This window comes from Miniopterus natalensis, chromosome 3, assembly GCF_054644295.1.
Source record: "Miniopterus natalensis isolate mMinNat1 chromosome 3, mMinNat1.hap1, whole genome shotgun sequence".
In the NCBI taxonomy this organism is placed as follows: Eukaryota; Metazoa; Chordata; class Mammalia; order Chiroptera; family Miniopteridae; genus Miniopterus; species Miniopterus natalensis.
The window spans coordinates 31,937,884-31,963,705 of record NC_142083.1 but is presented as its reverse complement, the minus strand read 5'-3'; the positions used below and the strand labels follow the sequence as shown (position 1 = coordinate 31,963,705).

Sequence of the window (25,822 nt, the reverse complement as noted above, 5' to 3'; positions counted from 1 at the left end):
GAAAAAATTTTAGAATGTTATCTTTAAATTTTTGAGTTATGAAATGACTCCTAACTATGTCTAGGGATGGGTTGTTTTTATATTAATCTTTTTTTTGGCATTTGATTGGAATTTTTTATTTTGAAAATTAGCAAACCTACAGCAAACTTTCAAGAATAATACAATGGAACCCAGATATTCTAGTTTTACCAATTGTTAATATTTAGCCATATTTTCTTTTATATTTCAGCCTCTGTCTCTCTGTCATATATATGTGTGTGTATATATTGTATACAGGTTTCATATATATTATATTGGTCATATATAATTTTTATATATGAGCCATTTAAGAGTAAGTTGCAGATATTAATGAAGCTTTATCCTTATTATATCAGCATATATTTCCTAAGGAACAAGGATGTTTTTCTACATAACCTCTAAATACTTACTGCACAGAAAAAAATCTTTGCTTAAATATGATTCAATGCAATTTGAAACAATACTATTATTTAATAGTCTATATTAAAATTTCCACAATTGTTCCAATAATATCCTTTATAGTTTTTTTTGTGTGTGTGTTTTTTTTTTAAATCAAGGGATCCAATGAAGGATCATGGACTGCATTTAGCTGTTTCATTTCTTTATTTTTCTTTTATTTAGAACAGCACCCTTGTCTTTTTCTGTCTTTCATGTCATTGATATTTTTGAAGGAAGAATCCAGGTCAGCTGTATTATAGAATGTCTTTCAAATTGGATTTGTCGTATTGTTTCCATATCTAGATTAAGAGTAAACCTTTCGGCAAGAATATTATAGAAGTGATATTTTGTCCTTAGAGCATTGTGTCAGAAAGCACATGAATCACTTTGTTCCATTATTAATGATGTTCGTTAAGTGTTATTGATTGCTTGGTTAAGGTGGTTTCTGCAAGCTTTGACCATTGTAGATGCAGCATTTTCTCTTGTAATTAAGTAATCTATGGAGTGATTCACTGATATATTATGGCCTTTTCAATTTAAATATTTCTTTAGGCCTAAGAAAAAAAATTCTATTTTTCCTGATTATCTATTTCTTTCAATTCTCTCTGTTCTTTCAGAATTCCTATTTCATATTGGAGTCTCTGGGTCTATCATCTATGCTTCTTAACTACCCCCCCTACTCCATATTTATTTTTGGGTTTAGTTCTGGGAGAATACTCTGACTTGATCTTTCAGTTCTTTATTTTAGGCTCAGTATTTCTATTATTAAGAACTGTGAAGGGTCTGAGATTTTCCTCTGTTTGTGAGTTAGCCTGTCACAGCTTCATGGATACTAGAAGAAGACATGAGACTCCTGGGTCAGAGACAAAGACAGTTCATTTCTCACATAGTGGCAGTGGCCAGAGTATCAGCATTTGTGTTAGTTTCTTGAGTCCTAATTCCCACAGGGAGATACAAAAAGGGCCAGATCTTATCTGCACACATAGGAGGCTGTGTGACAGAAAAGGAACCCTGAGCTTAAGGATTCTGAGTCTTTTTATGAGCATGTCTGCCCTTTGCTCCAGAGGGAAACATTTTCATTATACTGAATATTAAGTATGCCTTGCTCTGGAGGGACACACTGCCTCTATTTTCCAAGGCACTTACCAAATAAACATCCTTGAAAAGATAGTGTAAAACAAGGGCAGTCCCTTTGCAAGGTGTACAGAAATGCAAGAGACTAAAGGAGAATTGTCTTCCAACAGTAATTAATCCAGCTATTGAGTTTTTATTGGTTGATACCATTTTTATTTCCAAAGAATCTGGCCGCTTCCTGCTTATTTCAGACAATTACTGTTTTACGGGTATGACAGACTAATAAATCACTCTGAGAATATTGATTACATATATTTTTAATTCTTCATTTGTTTCCACTTTAAAACTGGTTCTTCAAATATCAGGTACAGTGTGTTTGTTGCATTTGGGCACTTCCCTTTCAGGGTTTTGTTTTTTCTTAAAAATCTAGTCATTCCTGGATGTCCATTCAGATTAATCTTTGAGGATCTCTGTTTGCCTATCATTCTGATTACAGTATCCTCTTTCTGGTTATTGTGGGGCAGGGGCATGATGTGTGGCTAGACAAGGTGTGTCGAAAGCTTAGCTTCTGGGTGCTTCTTTTTTGTTTTTGTAAAGAACTTCAAATTTTATTTTTCATTACAGTTTACATTCAATAATATTTTGTGTTTTTTTCAGGTGGACAGCATAGTGGTTAGACAATCATATACTTTACAAAGTGTTCCCTCGGTATTTCTAGTACCCTCCTGGCACCATACAGAGTTGTTACAATATTATTGGCTATATTTCCTGTGCTGTACTTTACACCCTGTGACAACCAATTTGTAGTTCTTAATCCCTTCACCCTTTTCAGCCAGTCCCCCAAGCCCTCCTCCCCTCTGGCAACCATCAGTCTGTTCTCTGTGTCTATAAGTGTGTTTCAGTTTTGTTTATTTTGTTCTTTAGATTCCACATATAAGTGAAATATATGTCATCTGTCTTTCTCCAGGTGCTTCTCATCAGCCTGTTTTGGGGGCCCCATGCCTGCTGAGTTTCCTGTTTAACACTCCTACTCCAATGAGATATACTAAGCAACTTATCCTGGGAAAAAACACTGAGTCATGTGCTTACTTTCTTTTTGTTCTACAGCTGTCCTTATGGAGGCTCAGAGTTATTTACACTGTGCTCTGCTTTGCTGCCAGTCCTCACACTCAGACCAGGCGCTTTCCTGGGGCAAGCAATGATGCTCTCCTCTGCTCAGCAAGGGGCAGCCCAGCTTTTCCCGACTGCAACTTCAAACATTAATTTCCTCGACAACAGTTCCAACTGCCTGTGACTTGTATTTGTTGATCCCAAGTTTGACATATCTCTGGAATTTATTTCATTTTTGAAGTAATTTTCTCCTGCATGAAATTCTTTTGTATCTTGGTGAGTTTCTTATCCAGCCACGGCTTCCTCTCTTTATTTATATTCACCAATCCAATCCCAATCACTTTCCAGCTTTGAGAAATTCCTCAAAAGTTCAGGGGCATGGGAGATAGCTCCTTGTTTGTCAACATCTACGTATTTTCTCTTTTTCTTACATATAGGAGCAGTCATGTGATAGAGCTATGGCCAATGGATTCTGAGCAGGAATGATGTATGCCTTTTCCAGACTGGCTCCTAAAAATCTTCCCACATGATCCCAGTTGCTCACCCCACCCCAGCTCTGGCATTGGACTATGACGTGGATACATAATGAACTCTTATGGTTCCAAGCCATTGAGATTTGGTGTTGTTTCATGTAGCAGTTACCCTAACCTGACAAAACAAGAACTAATATGGATTTATTCTTTTCATTATATCTTTATCTGTTATTTCAACGTATTCTCAGTAGGAGGGAAAATAGTATATGCATGAGTTTAGGCCAACATCTCTGGACACGCTTTTCCTCCAATTATACTCCTTCTCTTTTGACAACACATACAAAATGAAAGCAATTCACTCACTTGTTCAATAATTGTTAATTGAAAATTTACTCCAGGCACTGTGCTAAATGCTGGGGAAACAATGGTGAGCACAATCAATGTGCTCAGACAAGAAACCACACAACTCTCTTTCAATGTAACATGTGTTGCAACCTGTGCCATGGAAATGCTTGGGAGACACAGTGGGTGGGCATTATCCCAGCCTTGGAAGACAAGGAAAAGCTTCTTCCTATAGGAAGCCCCATCTAAGTTATGACCCGAAGAAACTATGGAGGTAGGCCAAGTGAAAGGGATGGGTGTGAAGTGGGGCAGTATGGGTAATCTGTTCCAGGCAGAGAGAGCAACTGGAAAGAACTTGCAAGTTCAGGTTCCTCCAAGTAGTTCAAGACGCCCGGAGTGAGGCAGGGCAGTGTACGGGGTAGGGGCAGGTGAGAGGCTTGCTGGTGAGAGATGAGGCTGGAGAGAATGAAGGGTCATAGTTCATAGGTGTTCTTCTAAGCCACATGAGGGAGTCAACAGCAAAGCACCTCACAGGCCTGGACAGTGGCCAACCTCAGTTCTTCCACAGCCTCCCCGTTTGACCAATGTTCTTAGAATGGAGCACCTGTTCTCTAACACCAGGTGGACTCTCAGGAAAGGGGGTCAACCTGCTTCCAAATGGTATCTTCAAGTCAATGTTTTATTTCACCCAAGAAAGCGAATATGCATTTTAAATCGTTTCACTTCTTATTATGAAATGAAAAACTCTGTCCCCTGAAAAATCAATTTCAGGCCTCAGTGAACAAATATTTGCTTGGATTGGGATGCAGGTAGGGAAGGCGAGCTTTTAGAGCACCTTGAAATCACACGAAACTGGCTGCATCACTGTTTGGAACTAGGACATCCAAAAGTTGGCCACTTTTCTCAGGGCCTTGCAGAGCTCTCTGCCTCCAGCTCCTTTGGGATTTCCTTGTATTTTTAGCCTGTTTATGGATAATATAATCGGCATGTTTGAGGAAATGTTAAGGGAAACCACCCATGAAGCACATACCAACTTGGGAGACCGGTTATTCTTATATTCGTGAGAAATGGTCAGTCGCTTCAGGGCAACAAAAACATATCTGATGTGGGGCAGCCTCCAGGGCACACAGAGCGCCCCCAGCCTCAGAGGTCCTAGCACGGCCTGAGGATTGGGCTGGGGTCATTTATGCAGAGTGGGGTCTTCTTTTACATGCGCTCTAGAGGCCTCATTTCTTCTCCTGACCTCTGATTTCTCCCATCTTCTTTCTTCTCTTTTCTCTTTTATACTTCCATTGCTTCTTGCTTTCCTGCCTGTCTTCCGCCTGCCAGTGCCAATGTGAAGCGTTGTCATAGACAGTGTCTTTTGGGGACGTCCTGAGTTTGGCCTCTAGTGTTCAGCAAAGTCAGTTTTATTCATTTACATAAATTTCCCCAGGAATCAAAACAAAGCAAACCAGTCTTCTCTGAGCTAATAATGTATCTTTGCGCTATCATTTCCTTGATGGCAGGGGCCAATTTCCCATGTCCTTTGTACTCCTGACACATTATCTGCTATGATACTATGCCCAGGGAAGGCTTTAGGGACAGTTTTCATACTGACTGTGAGGACAAAATGAACATGGCTTGCATGAGATGCATGGAAGCTCATTCAAATAGTGATCCTCACTCTCATGCATTTTCATAACTGGGAGGTGCTTTTTAATTCCATACACTGTGGAAAAAAACAACTGGGGAAATACAGACTGTTTGTTAAGTAGTTCATTTTTACTCTCTCGTTTCTAAACAGCATGTAATTTAAATGGAAATAAGTAACATTAATTCAGTTGTTTACCTATGTGAAGAAATAGTTTCAAATGCTTTTCTGTACTATGGCGAGAAGTTATTCACAATACCATAAATCGCATAGTGGAAAATAATAATTACATCATACACAGAACTGCATTCTTGCTCATACACTGGGAAATAAACATTTAATTCAGAAGAAATATAGAACTATCCCCTTTCCCCCCACTGCCCTAAGTCCTACTCTGTGGCCCTCATGGCACTGTAGTCTCATCACTGTTCCATCCAGCAGCCATCGAGGTGGCTTCATGGAGGTGGGTGAGAAAGCCCAGGGCCCCCTTGCAGCACAGGAAAAGAGCAGACAATGGAAGATAATGGGAAGAGGTCCCTATGAGGCTTTTACTGCTCCATTTCTGGACTCTAAAGTAGAGCAGAACAATGGACAAGATGGATTTACTGTACAATTAATTAATTTTAGGTCTCCCATAATGGGTATCTAAGGCTAAATCATGCTCCTTTTGAAGCACATGAATGGTGCACTTTATTTTAAATTTTTATTTATTGACTTTAAAGAGAGGAAAGGAGAGAGAAAGAGAGGGAGAAACATCAATTTGTTGTTCCACTTACTTATGCATTCACTGGTTGATTCTTGTATGTGCCCTGACTGGGGATCGATCCTGCAACCTTGGTGTATGAGGCCGACACTCTAACCGACTGAGCTACCCAGCTAGGGTGCATTTTATTTTATTTTACTTTACTAAGTATATTGCTTCTTTGAATAAACTTCTTTACTCAAAGTAAAATATTTTATAAATCATTAAATGATCTATGGAGTTAAATTTCTCCCCCGTCTTAAAAGTAACTCTCTGAACTTCATGTTATTTTGGAAAGAAATTAAATGCAGTAGATTTTATCCACAAAACATGGTATGTTGAAGTATGTGCACTAATCATTAAATTAGCCAAGTCCGTGGATAAAATTCAACCACAATGCTCTTATTTTTCCTCTCTCCACTTGAGATGTTCTCTTGCCCTTCTCCAATGTAGCTTAGTGGACAACGGTCTGGTGTAGAGGACCAATCACAGACTTTGCAATGGGAGCAATGTGCTGTGTGACCGCGGACAAGTGACCTCTTTCAGCCTCAGGTTCTTCATCTGTAAAATGGGGGAAATGATACTTAAGGATAAAGCGCGATCACACGGACCAAGCACCAGGCAAGTGGAAGGCGCATAATCAGTGGAGGCTATTATCATTCCTTTCATTCTGCTGCTCTGCTCATTGACATCTGCTTGGGCAATAGGGGGTGAATATGGCAGCCTACTAACTGCCTAGTATACGAACCCCTCACGACAGAACACGAATAGATTATTTCAGATCAGCCCTAGATTCAGAAGTTGGCCACGCTTATAGTCTTCCAACAGCGTAAGGGTGTCTCTGATCTTGGGCCCTTTGCATTAGATACCAGCGCGTATGAGGTTGTTTCCTCCTGTGATTCAAATCTAGGTTAAATGCTATCTCCTCAGCGAGCTTGACCATCTCTTCTAAAACGCCCAGCGCGATTACATCACCTGCTCTGTTTTCATTATTGACATTTCACATATTGGTATTTGGGATTTTTAGAACATTTGTTTTTTCCTATACTATTTCCTTGCACTGGGCTGTATAGTCCACAGGAACAGGGATCTCTTCAGCCTGATCTCTGTACCTACAGCAGGGCCTTACATATGATAGGTGCTCAATAAATATTTGTTCAAACAATGACTGCACGTTCCACTCAGAATCTGAAGCACAGTCTATTTTAAGATTTACTCTGCTTCATTCCTTCTAACCTCCTGATCTATTTTAGTACCAACTGCCTCATTGCACTGGAAAATAATAAGGCCTTTACTGGTGGTATATTCCATTTCTGTCTTTATGCTGCTTGTTTCTTTTATTGGTGTGGGTCATTTCCTTGTCTTAATATGCGGCTAGCTGCACTGGAGACTTTGCTGCTCATAGTCTGTTCTTTGTCTTGAGTTCGTCCTGTATTTTGCTGGAGAGCGGTTCATTAATTTCCCATTAGAGCCTCTTGAGGCCTCAGCTCCCACGAGATTTTGAATTAAGATTTTTCAACTTTTAACATTTTCTATTCTTTCCCTTTTGTGATTACATTTCTTCTGCATATTTTTATCTCTGTATTTATCATAGTGACACATTTATGGGAGAGAAGCCCTTATTTTGGGGGAGAAAGGGGGAAATGGTATAACGTTAAAGGGCCTGGGGACAGTTTTGCTGTGAGCTGTGGCAGAGAGGCAGAGCAGAGTCAGAGACGGCCACTGATAAGTGAGGGGATATGAGAACAAAGATGGAAAGAGCTGGGTCATCGGTGAGGGGGAGGGGCCAGGGGGTGCTCTGTCATCTCTGCTCCTTTCAGGATGAGAATGTTGCCAAAACTGATTGAAAGGGGTGAAAATGTGAGAGAGGAGAAAGCCATGGCCCCAGGAGCAGGCTCATTCAATTCCCTTAGAAACCAGACTCCACTTTCTGCCAGCCGAGTGAATGAAACCTGCAATCTCATTTCATCGGGTGGCAGGAAACAAGCATTAAGGGTCAGTGTGATACATGGACTCACTTATGGGAAAAGATTTCCTACCAACCTAACTGTGAAGACGTGAGAGCAACTATTTTTTTCACTATAAACATAGAAATTAGAGTTTGTCAAGCAATGGTCCAATCTACAACTTAAAAGTGTTAAAATACAAAACTAAAAATGTCTAAAATTATTCCCATCTGTGGTCTTTGTGAAACAAACATAGTTTTTCAGAACACACTCTGCATGGGCTAACCCAATAGCCTTTATTCAATGTGGATTTTTACCTCACATTTTGGTACTTTAATTTAATTTTGTTGGCCATGAAAAGAAAGAAAATCATTTTAGTACTGTTTTTCTTCATTTCTTTGGCAATAGCATGATGTTGTAAAGTATAAAAGGTTCGTAAGTAATAGATTGTACCAATCAAACTTATGAGGCAGCAAAAATTCAGAAGCACTGTATATGCAAAAAATATGAAGATCCACCAAGGATATTGTTAAGGACTAGGAATAATTATGATTTGCTTAATTGGGAGAGAAGGACAATCTTTGTTATAAATTCATGCTCACTGCAGGAACTTTAAAATGATTTGAAGTTTATTTTTCCCCAGAAAAAAAAACATACTTTTTGCGTCTGCAGTGACCTTATGTGCCCTCCAACGAGTAAACTCACAACTACTCAATACAACAGTAAAACTAAATGTGATATACAATACTTGCTGGATCTCTGGTAGCAGCCGGGGAGGTGATTAGAAATAAAAATAACTGTGAATCAATTTGGTTTCAGTATTTAATCTCAAAGAAAAATTGACCAGAGACTCTTATTGAACCAAACTTAATGACTCAATTACAATTCCTTTTCTTTCCTTAATGGAAAAGAAATAGTAAAGAAGAGGGGAATGGCCAGCCTGTAACACTCACACAGAGGAAGAATAAATTAGATAACCTAAAAGTTACCCAAACATCTGTTTTCATAATAGCATTAAAAGAAACATATCAGAAAGAAGAAATTTCAAGTGTTACAGGCTAGAATGGGAGTCACTATTCCCCTAAGACTCTAAGCACTGTTTGATTTCTCTCTCTCTCTCTCTCTCTCTGAAGATGGAAAGCAGGGGGATAAACCTGTAGTAACAGTTTAAAATTGATGGTGGCCTAGGAGTAAATATGGACAAATTAAAGAAATGTTTAGAAAAGCTAACAATCAACATGAATTGTGAGTTATTAAATTTGAGGCTTAAAGTAGTAGAATTTAAGGATGACTACTAGTATATTGCAGTTGGCTTATAAATATGTATTAAATCAATGAATGAAAAAAGAAAGGTTTATGATTGGGATACTGGATGATGGTGGTGCACTGATTTCTTGAAGGACTTAGTGAGGTCATCCAGATAGGCCCCTTCCCTAGCCTGAGCCCCATCAGAGATACCACTGTGTCAGGTATATTTTTTTTAGAGTTGTGTATAAGTCAGGCACTAGAGCAGGGAGCAAGGCTGACTATTTTTAACAGAAGAGGAAGGGAGGTTAGCAGTTGAATGCTGACAATGAAGATAGAAGACAGTGACGACCAGATGAGCTGATCAAGTCAAAGGTGATGTGTTTTTTATTTGAATACTCAAGATAAAATACAATAAGGAAGAAATCTGGTGAGGAAACTTCTTTTACTTTTAAACCGAGCTAGTAGACAAAAATTTTCCTTTCAAAAGTCAATGATGAAAAGACAAAAACCAGGAGTAGATGGCAGAAGACCAGATGGCAACCTGAGAAGTTAGAGCAGGAGTGAGAGTGGAGGTCACTGAATGCTAGGACATGTCATCAACGAGGGTGATGTGTAGGCATGAAATATTACAGGCATAGCCAACGCAGATCTGGAGGAAAAAACTACTCTACCCAGTCTATTAAACCATGGTTAAAAAGAACGGAAATTCTATACTCTGTGTGTTGGTTTATGTCTGAAGGCATGTATGTGTGTGTGTAAGAGAGAAAGAGGGAGGACAAGTGAAGACATTGGGCCATGACAACCTGTTTGGATTTCATCAGTGTTTATGATACTCAATTTTCTGATCAGGTTTCATGAGTGTCAAGAGCTAATCTCTTCAAACATGTTCACTTGTATTAGCAACAGAAATAAAGATAGAAAGCCTTAGAAGGTCAGCCTTTAGAATGTAAATAAAATAATATTAGTACATGGGGAAAATATTCTTTTTGGAGCATAGTGTAATCCTGTTTTTAGTCCTGTTTTGTGCGTATGTATGTGTATACACAAGACTTAATTTTTTTAAGTACTTTGTCATGTCACTTAGTTCCTCTCAAATTGCATGCTCATTTGATTTCAACTTCCTACTTTGTTTCACCTTAAATGTCTTTTTCCTTCCCTACCTGAACCTTATCTTCACAACCCAGCTCAAGTCCTACCCTTTCTACAAGATTTTCTCTTGAGTATGAGTTTACTGACCTTTTCTATCTCTGAATTTAAATCATAGGCAAGTATTTCATACTATGTATCCTCTGTTCTCCTAAGCTCAAGCACAAAATGTTTGCATTCAGGAGGTTGCCAATAAATTACTGTTTGATGAATTAGTGAAGAAAATATAGGTTCAATCCTCTAGTAATGGAACTTTTGGCTTTCTCCCAGCATTCACTCCATTCCACCCTCACACATCATATAACAGGCACTGGTTGGGTGGGGTTGACCCTCTGCTAGTTCCAGGAATGGGCCTTGATTGCCTAAGCCAGTCTGTATAATTCCATCCTTCTGACTACAGCGATTGGTTCAAGTGTAGACCCACGATCTGACCTGGTTCGATCAGACTGAAGCTTAGCATGTTAGCTAGTCTGTAGTAGGGAGATGTTCTGTCTCCTTATGGATCCTGTGATGTGCAGATGTTATCACTGAAACTGTTGCAATCAGTTTGCTAATGTCAGGGAAGGCAGCTTGAAGGTTAAGCCAGGAGAAGGCAAAGCATCACTGAGAATGGGAGTCAGTAGTGTGGTCAAACCATGCTGAAGCCACTACCACTAAAGGAGACTTCAGTCATTTCAGCCAACATACCCTCTTTATAGTTTAAGCCTGGTAAAGAGATTTTCTATTACTAATATGCCTCCCTATTGTTTGTTGAGTTTCCCCTATCTTTTAATCTTCGGGATACAATATGCAATTTGTGTTATTGCAACCTAATTCATTTAGGAAATGCGTAGCAGCAACCTTGGATAGCATTTACTAGCCTAGTAAGATAATTATATATTTTTGATGCCTATGTCGAGTCTAACCAAAGTCATGTTCACAAGTGGTAAAATAATAAAATTGAGAACTGTTTCTACCACAATTTCTGTTCAAGGCAATCAGTGTTCGTATGCATTTAGAATTGATATTGACTTCTTTTATTAATTTATATCAAATATTTCCTGAACATTTCCAAAGATGAGCTTTTGTTTAACATTCTGCAGGGTCTATGGCAATATATTAAATGTAGATACCTTTTCGATGAAACTGAAGAGACCCCAGCAGACATATGGATTTTAGCATCTCTGTTGTGTACATTTCTAAGCAGCACTGCAGCTGGATATAAAGCCGACAGATTTCTGGATGGATCTCACCATCTTCCGGGCTGCAACAGAATGAAAGAGAGAAGCTGTGAACATTCTCAGGATTTCACTTATCAGCCATTTGCCTTAGCTCTGAAAGGAAAAAGTGCTCAATGACGCTTGCTTAAAGCTTTGAGTCTGAAATTTAGGACTTCCTGCTTTCAAACCAATGACCAATATCATAGTTCTTACATAAGTGTCTTTCTGATTAACCGCTCTTAATTTTTTCCCCCCTTTAGCAGCAGATTTCTGCTGGGAGCGTAAAATCATAAATGTTTTAAGTAATTGAAAATATCTGCTATTTTCAATTTAACTGTTGGAACAAAGTCCAAAATATATTTAAACCATAAAAATATCCTAGCTTACAAGGAGAGATTAAAAACTTTTATTTTCAGAGAAACAAATGAAGAGCTATTCAATTGCCAGTGATGAGACTGTTCTTTAATATTAAGACCCTAGCATAATATGATTAGAGAGCCAGATAGGAATTATTTTTATCAAGGGCTTTTGTCTCAGTCTAAGGCATCTTCCTTTATTGTTTGCTATGGTTAATTTATGAGAGGCCAAATGTTTTTAATGAAAAAATAAAATTTTTATGAAAAAAAAGAGAAGTGACAAAGTTCTAATAATTATGCTTACTGATCTAACACTAAATAAACACTCAACTTAGGTTTTAAAATTATTCTAAAGTCCTTGAGACTTTCCCTGTTAACAACGATAAAATGTATACATGTGAATACATTAAAACACGGAGCGATCACTTTTATGTTTTTATTAAGAAGAGAGGAGTCAGCTGTCAATAAAACTCTTCCTTTTATATGCAAGTAAATTACCCTGTGTTGAATAAAGGAAACTAAACAAAAGGGATGAAGCTTAGAGACAGATTTGACGCGGAAGAAGCCTACAGGTGAACTCTGTCAATTGTCCTAATGTGTTCTCTTTAGTCCTATCCCTGCTCATTTAAAATGCAATGAAATCTGATGAAATAATGCAGTGTTTGGATTGGATTCCTTTGTAAGTGGGTCAGTGGCAAAATGTGTGGGGTAATTATTAGGGGGGAAAAAATGGAGGCTCAAGTTTTAAGTCCTGGAACCACAGTAAAAGGAATTTGTATTTACGCAGCACTTCACAATGATGGTTTTCATTTTCAATCCTTATTTAGTAAACGAGCCAGAGTGTGTCTAACCTTGGGGCTTATATAACACAAGAGAATGCAACATTCTTTGCTTCAGTACCAGTGACGTGCACAGTCATTCTATGTCTTTCCTGTGTCAGAAAGAACAAAGTGTCTCGAAAGAGCTTATAGGCAAAATATGGCTTTATCTGAAAAACAAAGGACTACTTATTTTCTCATTTGTGTCCCATGGGTCCAGCCCTAGGCCAGCCTTGGAATCAAATATACCTTTGGTGAAAGTTCCCAGATTTTCTTTCAGAGCTTCCTTCCGTGGGTGCCTTCCACCCTCAGGCAGTTCCTCTCCTTATTTCATAGCATCTCAGCCTTTCAGAATGTCTCTGTGTCCCACCCCCTCGCGGCCTTGCTAGACTCCGAAGCAATAATGGGCAGTGGTTTGTGTAATCAAGTCATCCTGTCTATTCCTGCTAATACATTGATTTTGATAGAAAATTTTGAAGACAGTGTCTCATTCCAAAGGCCGGTAGAGGGAAAGGATTTTAAGGCAAGCAGGTCTTTCCTGTGCTGCTTCATAGTCCCAGTCCTAGCTGCCTATTTTCACCTACGCATAACATTGGCCCTGGTGGCTCATACAGAGATTTTTTTAAGACCCTATAATAAATCTGTTGTATGTATTGTACCTTTGATGAGTGGGACAATTAGCGAGCACAGTATCATTCCAAGCCATGGAGTATTCCTATTTTCAGAAGTATAAAATATGTACCTAGTGGCTTAGTTCCAAAAATATGCAAAACTCTTATATAGATGACATTTTATGTAATTTAAAGACATGGCTACCGTATTAACATATCTTCAGAGCCATTATATTTTGTTTATGATTTTATAGCTAGATACAGAGAGATAAAGCAATGTATTAAGTGCTTCTAGTAAAAAGGCAAATCAAAACAGAGATTAAAATGCCTAATTCATAACATTACCTTGGGTGCCACCTCTCTAACGCCTCTGTAACCAATGGTGATGCCAGAAACCGTGGAACCATTTCACCCTTTCTAACCATTATGGGGAGGAACTAAATAGGTGTCACCAGAAATAGAATCCACCAAACAATAATTAATTGCTGCTAAAGTTGCATTACAGATTTCCTCGTTCCTTGAGGAAACAAGATGGCATGTAGGTAGCAGCCGCACCAGCCTCCCGCAAGCACATCAAGATTATAACTGAAATACAGAACCACCGTCACTCAGAGCCTCCTGAGATCCGGCTGCACAGAAGCCCCACAACCAGGGAGCTGAAGCAGCACCGAGACCGGGAGGAGGGGCGGAGACGCGGGAGGATCCGGGCGGAATCACAGAGACAGAGCCGCGGGCCCACACCCGGTGCCGCGGGTTAAACCCGGGAGGGAATCTCGGCGGTGGGGGTTTCCTGGAGGAGTGAGGGGTCCCAGCCCCACAGCAGGCCCCCAGCGCAGGGCTCAAGGGCCGGTAAGAGACATCCCCACAACTCCGGGCTGTGAAACCAGCGGGGACTGTCCCCGAGGGTCGCGGAGGCTGCGGGAGCCCCAGCAGCTCCTCTAAAGGGCCCGGCACGGACTCACTCGGACGCTCCCTCTGAGCCCAGCGCCGGGCAGCAGCCTGAAAGGACCCGGGACACTCGGGGGGAACTAACCTGCCTGAGATCCGGGCGAGAGGCGGAGGGCGGCTTCCTCCCAGGCAGAAGGGCTGGCGGAGGCCATGGCTCCTGTGGCGAGTCCTCCCCGCACACAGCCGGCAGGCAGGCCCCATGTTTGAATCGCCAGCGCCTGACTCCCACCTTTGGCCCCGCCCCGTGATTCCCGGAGGCCCCGCCCCCCCACCTGCAGCTCATCCAGGCCATTTCCAGGGGCTTTTCTGTGCAAGTGGCCTCTGGAGTCTCATGCTTAGGACTTTCCTAAAATCTCTCAAACAAGCAGCAGCTGCTCCATACGGCTGGATAAGTGGCCCCAGGCCTGGCACTAGCGGCAGCTGCATTGGCTCATAGCTTGGCCTCTCCTGACACCTCCAAGCCCAGCACAAGTAGCAGCCAACTACGGTTTGCTGTGTAGCTCATGCTGGGTGGCCCTGGGCAAGGCACTGGCACAGGCTGACTCTGCACTTCCTGGGAGGCCCCAGAGACAGTGCACCTGGTGGTCAGACTCGACCATGCTGGATTATAACCCTACTACATCCACTAGTGACGCTCAACTACAACAGGACAGTGCACACAGCCCACACAGGGGAGCACCTAGAAGGCCAGCTGAGGTGACTGGGGAGGGGGAGCCACTGGACCCTACAGGACACCTACTACACAAAGCCACTCTACAAATTCCAGGAGACATAGCAACTCTATCTAATACATAGAAACAAACACCTGAAAGCAGACAAAATGCAGAGGCAAAGAAACATGTCACAAAGGAAAGCACAGAAGAAATCTCTAGAAGAGGAACTAAATGAAATAGATCCAAGCAAGCTAACAGATACAGAGTTCAGAATCTTGTTTATAAGGATGCTCAAGCATATTATTAAGAAAATAACTGAGAAAATCGATAACATAATAAAATACCAATCAGAAATGAAGGCTACACGAATAATTTACAGGGAATCAACAGTAGAGTAGAAGACACTGAGAATCAAATCGGCAATTTGGAACATGAGGAAACAAAAAACACCCAACCAGAAGAGCAAAAAGAAAAAAGAATCCAGAAATAGGAAGATAGTATAAGGAGCCTTTGGGACAACTTCAAGAGGCCCAACATTCATATTATTGGGGTGCCAGAAGGAGAGGAAAGAGACCAAGGAATGGAAAACCTATTTGAAAAAATAATGACAGAAAACTTCCCCTACCTGGGGAAAGAAATCAACTTACAAGTCCAGGAAGCACAGAGGGTCCCAAACAAGAGGAACCCAAAGAGGCCCACAGCAAGACACATCATAATTAAAATGCCAAAGGTTAAAGACAAAGAGAGAATCTTAAAAGCAGCAAAAGAAAAGCAATTAGTTACCTACAAGGGAGCACCTATACGACTGTTAGCTGATTTCTCAACAGAAACCTTGCAGGCCAGAAGGGAGTGGCAAGAAATATTCAGTGATGAAAAACATGGAACTACAACCAAGATTGCTCTACCCAGCAAAGCTATTGTTTAGAATTGAAGGTCACATAAAAAGCTTCACAGATAAGAAAAAGCTAAAGGATTTCATCACCACCAGACCAGCACTACAGGAAATGTTGAAGGGTCTTCTTTAAGAAGAAGCTAATGAACAAAAGAATCTGATGAACGAAATAGATCCAGAGACACTGACACATGCAACAGATGATCATATTTCAGTAGAAAGAGGGAAGGGGGTGGAGGATTGGAAGAGATTAACCAAAGAAGTTATATGCATATATGCATAACTCATGGACACAGCCAATAATGGGGTGAAGGCCTGGGGAGGGGGTGGGAGTGAAGTGGAGGGGGTCAATTGAGGGGAAAAAATGGGACACCTGTAATACTTTCAACAATAAAGATAAATTTAAAATAAATAAACAAATAACCAAAAAACCCCAAAACTTCATACATATACTCGTAGATTATCCCTTGATAATTACTAATCACTAAAGGTTCATTAAAAGGCAAATTGTCATAAGGGTTAATATAATATGTCTAATATTATAAGCAGTGAGCTCAAATACATTTTTGAGAAACATTAAGAGCATTTAGGTTATTTTGATAACAAATGAGCAAGCCTCAGAGCATGGAGAATGGAGGAAAAGCCAAGAAAACAGCAGTTTACACTTTTTAAAAAATATATGTTTTATTGATTTTAGAGAGAGGAAGGGAGAGGGGGAGAGAGAGATAGAAATATCAATGATGAGAGAGAATCATTGATCAGCTGCCCCCTGCATGCCCCCTAATGGGGATCGAGCCAGCAACCCAGGCTTGTGCCCTGACTGGAAATGGAACTGTTGACCTCCTGGTTCCTGAGTCGATGCTCAACCACTGAGCAACACTGGCTGAGAGATACAGCAATTTAAAAGCTTGAAACTTCCTAAGGATAAATGATAAAAACCTAAGGAAATATTTATATTAAAATAAAATTAGGCCTATGGACTTCCCCCAGGAACTGGCAGCAACTTAACTTGGAGGCAACTTGACCACATATTACTTAGACTTAGTCTGCAATGATTCACTCAGGAGTGTCCATGAGACACTCCTGAGGTGACTGATGTTCAACCAATTCGGTCAGAGAAATTTTCTGAGTTAGTGACTAGGTTGTGATTATTTATTTTTTTATGAGTGTAAGTCAAGAGCTCAACTGATCATTTTGATGATTTTGAAGCCTTAGTATTAACAGGAAAACATCCTAAAAATGAACTTCAACAACAGTTCAGCGATTTAGAGCTCAAGTTGAGTGAAAAAACATTTAAAATAACTGCCCAGTTAAGAATCTTTCAATCAACTTCTTAAGGATGGAATTAGGGTTTATTGTCTTAATCATACAGCTTAACAGACCTGAACTGGTATAGTAACCGGTACATGTATATGGATGTCGCCTCAATCACCCTTTGATGATAGAAAAACTTTCTATTGTGGATATTCTGATTCTGTAATTTAAAAAAGACTTACCATGCCAAATATCAGTGATGATGTGGAGCAACAGAGACTCTCATGCATTGTTGGGGACTAAAATGGTACAGTTCCTTTGAGAATAGTTCTGGAAGTTTCTTATAAAACTAAACACACATCTGCCCTCTGACCTGGCAATTCCATTTCTAGGTAATTACCCAAGAGAAATGAAAACATTTACAAAAAGATCCTATAGGAGTATTCGCAGTAGTTTTATTTAGAATAACCCAAAACTGCAAATAGGCCAGGTATCTGTCGAGAGGAAAGTGGATAAAGAAATTAGTATATTCCTACAATAGAGTAACACTGAGCAATTAAAAGGAGTAAACTGATATATGAAACAACATGGATGGACCTCAAAAACATACTCTTGAGCAAGGAAATCCTTAACACAAAAGAGTAAATACTGTATGATACCATTTATATGAAGTTGTAGAACAGATAAAGCTAATAGATAGTGATAAATATTAGGACAGTGGTGGGAGGGAATTGACTGCGAAGGGGCATGAGGGGAGGGAACTTTCTGGGCTGAGGGTAGATAGAGCTTTGAGATACATAGGTATATACATTCGGCAAAACTTATTGATTGGTACACTTAAGATTTGTGCATTTGATTATATGAAATTTTTACTTAAAAAAGAGAACCATAAGCAAATATTGCACTCTAATGATATGCATGCTGAACTGTTTAGGGGTAAAGTTTTCTGATGTCTGCACTTTTAGAAAAATAATGTGGATTGGAGGTTCGATAGAGGGATGAACGGACAGGTAGATATGTGGTAAAGCAAGTGTAATAAAACGTTAATTGTAGAATTTAGGTGATGGGTATTTTCTTGATGTCCAAGGATTTACATTTCCCCAACTAATTTCATGGCTTAAATTGAACAAAATGATGGAGAAGCTTTATGGCTAGTGAGGTGAAGTATGGGGGTGAACATACGGGGGATTTTAGTTACGAAACGTCTCAGCCTTGCGTCTGCTCCTTTGCCGAATTTGCCAGACTTTGGTGTTCTGTGCAGCTGCTAATAGCTTTTTGAAAACCAGTAAAATGTTTGTTGTTTTGAGAGTCTGTCCCCAATGTAATGGTTTATATATTTAGTTGAAGGCAGCAAGACATAATAAAAGAAAAATGGGTTCTGGAGTCAGAAAACTTAGCTCTAAATATAGACCTTGTTGTTTAGAATTGTGATCTTAGAACAAACACTTGAACTTCTCTGGGACTCAGTTTCCTGAGCTATGAAGTAGGGATAACTATGGAGGCTGAAGTATCTCAAGGTTGTTGCAAGGATCAAATGGGGCCATGTGTGGGAAAACAAATAAAAATTGTGAAGGACTGTGAGAGGTTGGCTGCAATCCATCTTAACCCATGAAAGTTGTGTTTACTTAGCCTCATGCTTGCGTAGAGTCTCTAGTTTTAAAAATTACTTGCTACTCCATAACATTTTTTATTTCCTTACTGCTCCCAAATATGAACTTTGGTTAAATAAACTTGCCATCAGCCTGAGAAAAATAGGTGTGACCCCACTGACAAGCATCAGCATTTCACAGACGTTCGTGATGACATAAACACTTGGCATTTGTCAGCTCACAGAGATGGAAACCAGAGCTCTTGTTGCAGCAAACGTAGCCAAGTTTTTCTTTTCCCAATCAGTTCTGTGGTTGGCTATTAAGCCAAATGGCAAGAAAAGGTTCAGGAAGCCAAATGGGATGAAGGAAGGGGGTAATATCTTTTGCTTTCTTTTTCTGAGCAAATAGCCAGGGGGGAAAGGGGTTCAGAGGTTTACCCAGGGAGTTTGATCTCCAGGTTATCTCTTCTAATACCGCCTGCGGTTCCCTCTCAGATGGATTCCACTTGCAAGTATTTACCCTAATTCCGTGCCAAATTCAGCGACCGCTTCAGAGCCCAGCCTTCACATGGTTTCCTAAAGCAGACTTTTCAAGGTGGCCCCATGAGTGTGCGTAACCCACGTAGAGTCAGAGGACAAAGAGGGCACCAGTGTGTGTGTGTATCCGTGACCCAGTTATTATTTTAGGTTTCAAATTCACTCTCAAGGGCAATTACAGGGTCCATCCAGGTTCGTAAGCACAGAATGTATGCCAGGCACCTACTAAATGACTACACTACTTTATACCCAAATAAGCCAAGCAATAAAAAGAGAAGCCTAGTTAATGAGAAGAAATGAAAGCAAGACATTTTTCAAGGTATCTACAGGTATAATAGTTGAGTCTCCCTATGTCTCCATTTTTCTCATCACCTTCTTCCAGTGAGTTTTTATGAAAGTTGTGTTTTCGGTGGAAACCTCCTGTATTTTCTTTATAGAGAATCATAGCAAGTTTGGTTCCCCCAGAGGCCTTTGGAGAAATAACTGCAGTAAATCCCCTCACTTCACAGTGCGTCCTTTCATGGGAACATATGGCTGGGCGACGTCCTCACCACTGAACACCAGTCGCATCAAACGCTGCCCTGGAGATATTCGAGTTCAGTCAGAAACAGAGAAAGGACTTTAACAGGAAAGTGAAGCCAGAAGTGCAACTAGATTGTCTTTTGGTGGCTACTTCGAGTAACTTTATGCAAAACCACTAGGTTTGGAGAGGCCAGCACAGTTCTCGGTTTAGGGCCATATTATTTACGGCCCTCATCTCCTGTTACTTTTGTTTTGTCCTCAGGCAGGACCTTTGGTATTTCCCCGTGACCCAGCCGGGAGAGTTGATAAATAATAGGTAGCATTACCAAGCAGCTTATTTTTTTTTTCCATTTAAAGAGTAAAAACTATATTTAAACAGGTTTAAACACTTAAAAAAATCTATAGGCATCAGTTTCCTGGAATTATGATACTTACAATGAAATAAGACTAAACATATGAGCTGTAAATCATCTTTTATTTATCTGAAAAGTTACAGATTAAGGCATTACTGGGGAGAATTGGGACCCAGTGGTGGCTTTTCTGGCAGTTCTGAGGCTTTCTGGGAATTTCTTAGGGCATCAGAGGTTGACAGAGTTAATGGGCCGCACATGATGACTTCTTTTTCATGATACTTGAATCTCATGTTTATGGATCAGGAGGAAACAAACATTTACATATAAGGCACTATTTTTTCAATCTTCAAAATAAAATCTCTTTCTTATTCTGTATTAGCCTCTTCCCTCACCCTGCTCTCCTTTGTGGCTTGAGGGTGTCTCAGCCCTTCCATTTTCCCCGCTGACTCTCTCAATGTTTTTCCCTTTGTGATCTACTATTGGGAGTCCTATGGAGTCTGCAAACAGCTCATTAGGTCCTGGTCTACCAGGGGTTGTGATTCTCCCAGCTAGCAGACAGAGGCCTGTCGCTGATGCAGGCTGAGTCTTAGATTCTTGATTCTCTGCTGCGATGACAATCAGCACCATGGGTAGAACACAACCCTTTCCCACTGATACCTAGGATCAGTCTGTGTTCAAATTATATATATATATATATATACACATATATATGTGTATAAATACACACACACACATATATATATGTACATGTGTGTGTTTATATTAAAGAAGCATATATCTGTTGACGCATTTTAATCTGGAAAATATTTTTTGCATCTAAAATCAAGATTTTCAACCTCTGATGCTTATTATTGTGCCTGATACCAATGATCTTTAAAGGTCAATTATCATTCAGTGATCATGTGATACACTGGAATGAATTCAACTCATTTATTTTTATTATAGTCAAAGTCTGGGTCCTTAATTGCAGCACGTGGTTCATTCCTGCTTTTACCCACTGGGATTTTAGGGCTCAATATATTGAACTCTTGGTTTAGCTAAATGGTATTTAGCCCTTCATTCTTAATTATGTCATTAAGTTAGGCGATGCTGTATTTCTCTTTAGCGGAAGCTACAGGCTTCATCAATATTGTTGTAACAGTGACAGCTTTAAAACAACCTGAGAGAACTGGGCTTACGCAACTGAACTTATTCAATTAACCCAAAGAAGAGTTTTTAATAAAAAAAGAAATTTCCTCATCTCCTTTAACTATAACAGCACAAAATGTTGATCAATACTTTAAAATTAATTATGACATATCAGTTGTGTAGTCATAGGATAACTAATTGTCAAACCCATCATGGTGGCAATGCCAATGGCCTCCTCTTACATGTGAGACTGTTTATCTATAATGGTGACAAAATATGGCCAACACAGGCCCGGAATGCTCTTTTTTTAGACTCACAGAAGTATTAAGGCAGAAAGGCTCTGTGGGCAAGGTTTAGGGTTAGGGCAGAAAAACGGCCTCTGTTTATCATACTAATAACAACAGAAAACACACAGAGCTTCAGTGCCTCTAGTTTAGCTCTCTGGTTCATTCTTCAGTTTATATGAGGGATTTAGAGAAGAGTTAGAACGGTTTTGGCGTTTTGCAGTTTACTGTTTGAGCTTTAGACTACTACCCAACACTAGAGGTTGTTTAAATATTATATTTAATTGGATTCTGTGGTGTTTTTCTGCCTTTCTATTGGCAAGCAATGAAAAGATATATTTTTTTGCATAACTGAAAAGATGACACTTCATGCCAATATGGAAATGTGCATTTCTAGACAGATGCAAGAGCTATTTTCTACAAAAAGGCAAAAGCTTTCTGCAAACAGAACAAACCAGTATCTGTGTACATGGAAAATATATTCTACCATGAGTTTTTCCACTGGACTATAAATTCCTCAAGGCCAGCAGGTTTATCTTATTTATCTCTATAACCTGCAACACTTAAGAGATTGTCTGGTACACAGTAGGTGTTCAATTAATTGGTTCCCAGGGTGGCTTTAAAAAGTAATGCCCATTAGGGATGGGTTTCTTAAGACTTTCCTTTCTTGCAGCCCTCTTTTTTCTCTTTAGATAAAGCATATCAACAGAGATTTTATTCAGAAAAGTAAAAAGAGGAAAAGGTGACATACAAATATCAGAAGTATCCATTATTAAGCTTTTGGTACATTTCTTTCCAGATTAATATCTCCAAGAGCGGATGTTTTATCCATTATTTCTGTTTCCCAAGCACTTAGCATAGTGTCTGGCTCATTGAAGGCTCTCAATCCATGATTGTTGAAATGAATCATAGTGAACGTTCACAGCTCATCATGTGATCCACACACTCTTCTCCCGGGGGCAAAGCTGGGCCTTCCAGCATGTTCAAGTCAGTGAGACAGCAACCCCTAGTCTGCCTACAGGAGGAAGAGAGCCCGCTTCCCTGCAGTGGTTCCCATTTTCCCAAAGAAGGAACAAATATTAACATAAAGGCCACCTTCCAGTCTCTACAATGAAGCATAAGTGGTCCAGTGTCAAACAGTTCTGGGTTTTTTATTTCCTGATTTCATGACCTGTGACCTTGGGCAAATTTCTTAACCACTCAGGGCCTCAAATATCATGAATCTATTGTTATATGATATTGTTAGTAACAATATCATGAAATATTGTTACTAAAGTGACAATAGCTACTCCATAGCATTATGAAAAGATTCAAGTGAAATAATATATGGGAGCTATATGGTCATAACAAGCACAAATGAATGACAAAGTGTTCTGGGGAGGCAATCATGCATGATGTCTGGACACCCTTATACCTTTGTTACAGGCCTTATTCCTACTTAATTATTAATTCACATAGTACTTATCGATTTCCTGCTGTTCACAAAGGGTGAATTTGGAAAAGAAAAAGAAGGAAGTATTACTTTTTGGGGAATCCTTTGGTAACTGAAACTCCCATGATTGCCCCAGGGTGTTTTTATTTGATGATAACATATTGTAAAGGCTCCTTTAAGACAAATTAATGTTTCTCAACAGTGATAGAAAACTTGCAGTCTTTTATTTTTTTCTCGGTGTCGTATTTTACTGCCATCAAGTTTTCAACTAAATGGTTCCATCCACCGTGGAGAGCTACATCTAATTCTTTCTTTCTTGATAATGAAGTATAATGCACCATTAAGTGAGACAGAATGAAAGGACTCTGCACCTCTGCCAATTGTTAGCTCAGGAACAGAAATAGCTCTTCCAGGCAGACGGACATATGGGCAGGAGGAGATAACGATTAACACATGTTTAGGCCAGTCTCCCCAATAGAGGCATTACTTTGATTTTTAAAATAGCATAAATTATGTAAGATCATTAGTCCTTTGCTAAGTGGAAAAAAGGTTAATGAAATCGCTGACAAAGGACTTAGTAGAAACCTGCTTTATTATTTCTTGACATTCAATTCAGCAGTAGCAAGATAAAATACAACTCATGTTTACTCAGTTTACTACGTGCCAGACACCATGCTAGGGAAGCACTTACATCTCATTTAATTCTCACAGTGAGTCCGTGAAGCAGTTACTGTCTTTATGTTTAATTTACAGATGGAGGGAAATGAGCCTTAAGAGGGGTTTGGAGCTTCCTCCAAGTCCCACAAATAGTAAATGGAATGATAAGACTCAAACCTATATTTGAGCTTTCAACTGCTATGTAATGTTGCCATAATGTGCCCAGGAACTGAACTACGTTTATATGTGTATTCATGCATCCAATGCACAGATATTGAGGACATATTTTATGTAAAGTACTGTGCTAGGAATGAAATAATTTTTTTTCCTATTTTTGCTTTGTTGTGGCTTAAAAATTGGCCTTACTCTTCGGTCCTTCATTTTTCCATTTATAAGTGTACAATGACATTTTCTGCCTAGCTCAGGAAAATGCATACCACAAAGGGAGCCTAAGTGTATAACACAGGAGGCATGCCAGGCTAGTGCAGCCGGAATACGTGGGGGACTGGGGGAAATTGCCAGGGATCCCTCCCTCTAAGCAGAGCAGTGAGAATGGGTAAGGGCATGGTGAGAACTGGACATAGAATCCTCTTTTGAGCTCTGTCTCCTTCCATTCATGTACAATGAGTGAACTAGGGGAAGGGGGAAGGTGCCACTGACGCTGTTCATGGGACATAATTATTCTGTCTTTGCCCAAGAAGAAGCAAAAGCATCCAAAATGAGATGCAGAGGACTTTTTTTTTTACCACTTTACTGGGGATATGAGAGTTCCCTGCACAAATGGAGAAATAAGCACTATAAATTATTTGCAAAGCATTTGAGAAGTGAGCAGTAAGATAAACGTAGAGGGGTGAGCAAGAGTAGGTTTACAATTGTTTGTATGGAAAATACTACAATAATTAATAAATAATACAAGAGTAAACCCTGTGTTTCACATACAACTGTAAGCCTATTTTGCCCACCCCTGTATTAATGCAAAACTGACATTCTTGGTGGCTAATGGCTCAGTTGGATTTTGAGCATAAGAATTTTTAAATGTTAGACAAATAGGCTTCTAACTTTGTATATGATGCATTCCTATCAATAAAAAATTAAACATGCACTCCTAATATACAACATGTATTTGTTGATAAATTTTGCTTATACAATGATACTAACATATTGAGTATATTAAAAATGTACAAAAAGAGAAATTAGAAAAGGAGACTAAAAAATACGAAGTTATAACATGTTCTTGCATATCATCTTGCACACATCACTTAGACAGCCACAGGCTTGGGTTGGAGGTTCTCAAACTTTAATGTGCATTAGAATCACTTGAAAGGCTTGTTAAACCACAATATTGGGCTCCATCCCTAGAGTTTCTAATTCAGTAGGTCTGAGCTGGGCCTGAGCGTTGGATTTCTAATAAGCTCCCACCTGATCCAGGAACCATACTTCAAGAAGCAGTGGGTTAGCCCATTACAGCCACGCTCCTTCGGGAAGGCATCTAACATCCACAAGAAAGAAGCAGTAATGCTGGCATGCCAGTGGCAAGGCCGATATTTAAAGCAGGCGACCCTGTGGAGTGCCCCCAAATCTTAACACGGGGCCACAGAGCTCACTCCAGTAAGCAAAAGAGTAGCTTCAGTAAACATCCAAGTCCATTCCAGGCACATGGAGAGAAAAAAATGTTTTCGGATGACATGCAGGATACACATTAGGGACCTCTTAGTTAACAGATCCAAACCCACACCTTAGAGCAAACTTAAGCAGATGGGAGAGACCACAGGAGGCTCCAGGACAGCAGTGACATGCACTGGGCCTGGCAGGTGCCCCCCAGAAGCCAAGCATCACTCGGCAGATTCTTCTGAGAGGCCTCCTGGAGGGTGTGTGTTCAAGTGGCAAAGCCTATTTGGTTTGCACTCCAGGTTTTACTGGGCAAGGTGTCATCCTCATTTTTTAAACGTCTTGTTTGGAAAGTTCTGCTTTGTTTGGCCTCCTTTTATCTCCTGTTCTTGAGCTCAAGTTGCAACACTCAAATGTGAGCTGACATCTCATTGCAAATCAGAGGAAAGGCGGCCACATCCACTTTACAAATGAGTACATGAGTTAGCAAACAGCCCCACGGAGTGGCATGTGTGGAAAGTGACACCGTTCTGGGCAAGGGCAAGGGCAAGGGCAATACACTCAGAGGCTCTCTGCTTTCTGCTCCGAACAAATCATCTGAGAGGCGCTTGTTGGGAAGCAAGTGGGAGAGGCAGAGAACACACAAAGGCGCATCCAGCTCATGCTGCTAAGGCTCCAGAGGACAGCGGACACCCAGTCCTCTTACAGTGGACGAGCACCGCTGCAGGGGCCTGGAGGATGGGAGCCTGAAGCATCGGGCGGCCTGCGGTCTCGGTGAAACACTGTAAAGACAGCCCCTGTCTGCCCTTGTT

The 25,822-nt window shown here is 40.1% G+C and overlaps 1 protein-coding gene across 2 annotated transcripts in view; it reads right to left on the bottom strand.

Annotated features, from left to right (window-relative positions):
* The window catches only part of RGS7BP (regulator of G protein signaling 7 binding protein), an 86,498-nt gene that overhangs the window by 23,637 nt on the left and 37,039 nt on the right, over positions 1-25,822 (bottom strand). For both annotated transcript variants that reach the window (XM_016198758.2, XM_016198759.2), the window contains exon 3: positions 11,283-11,413. In XM_016198758.2, the coding sequence (XP_016054244.1) occupies positions 11,283-11,413 (131 nt within the window). The remainder of the gene's footprint in view (positions 1-11,282; positions 11,414-25,822) is intronic.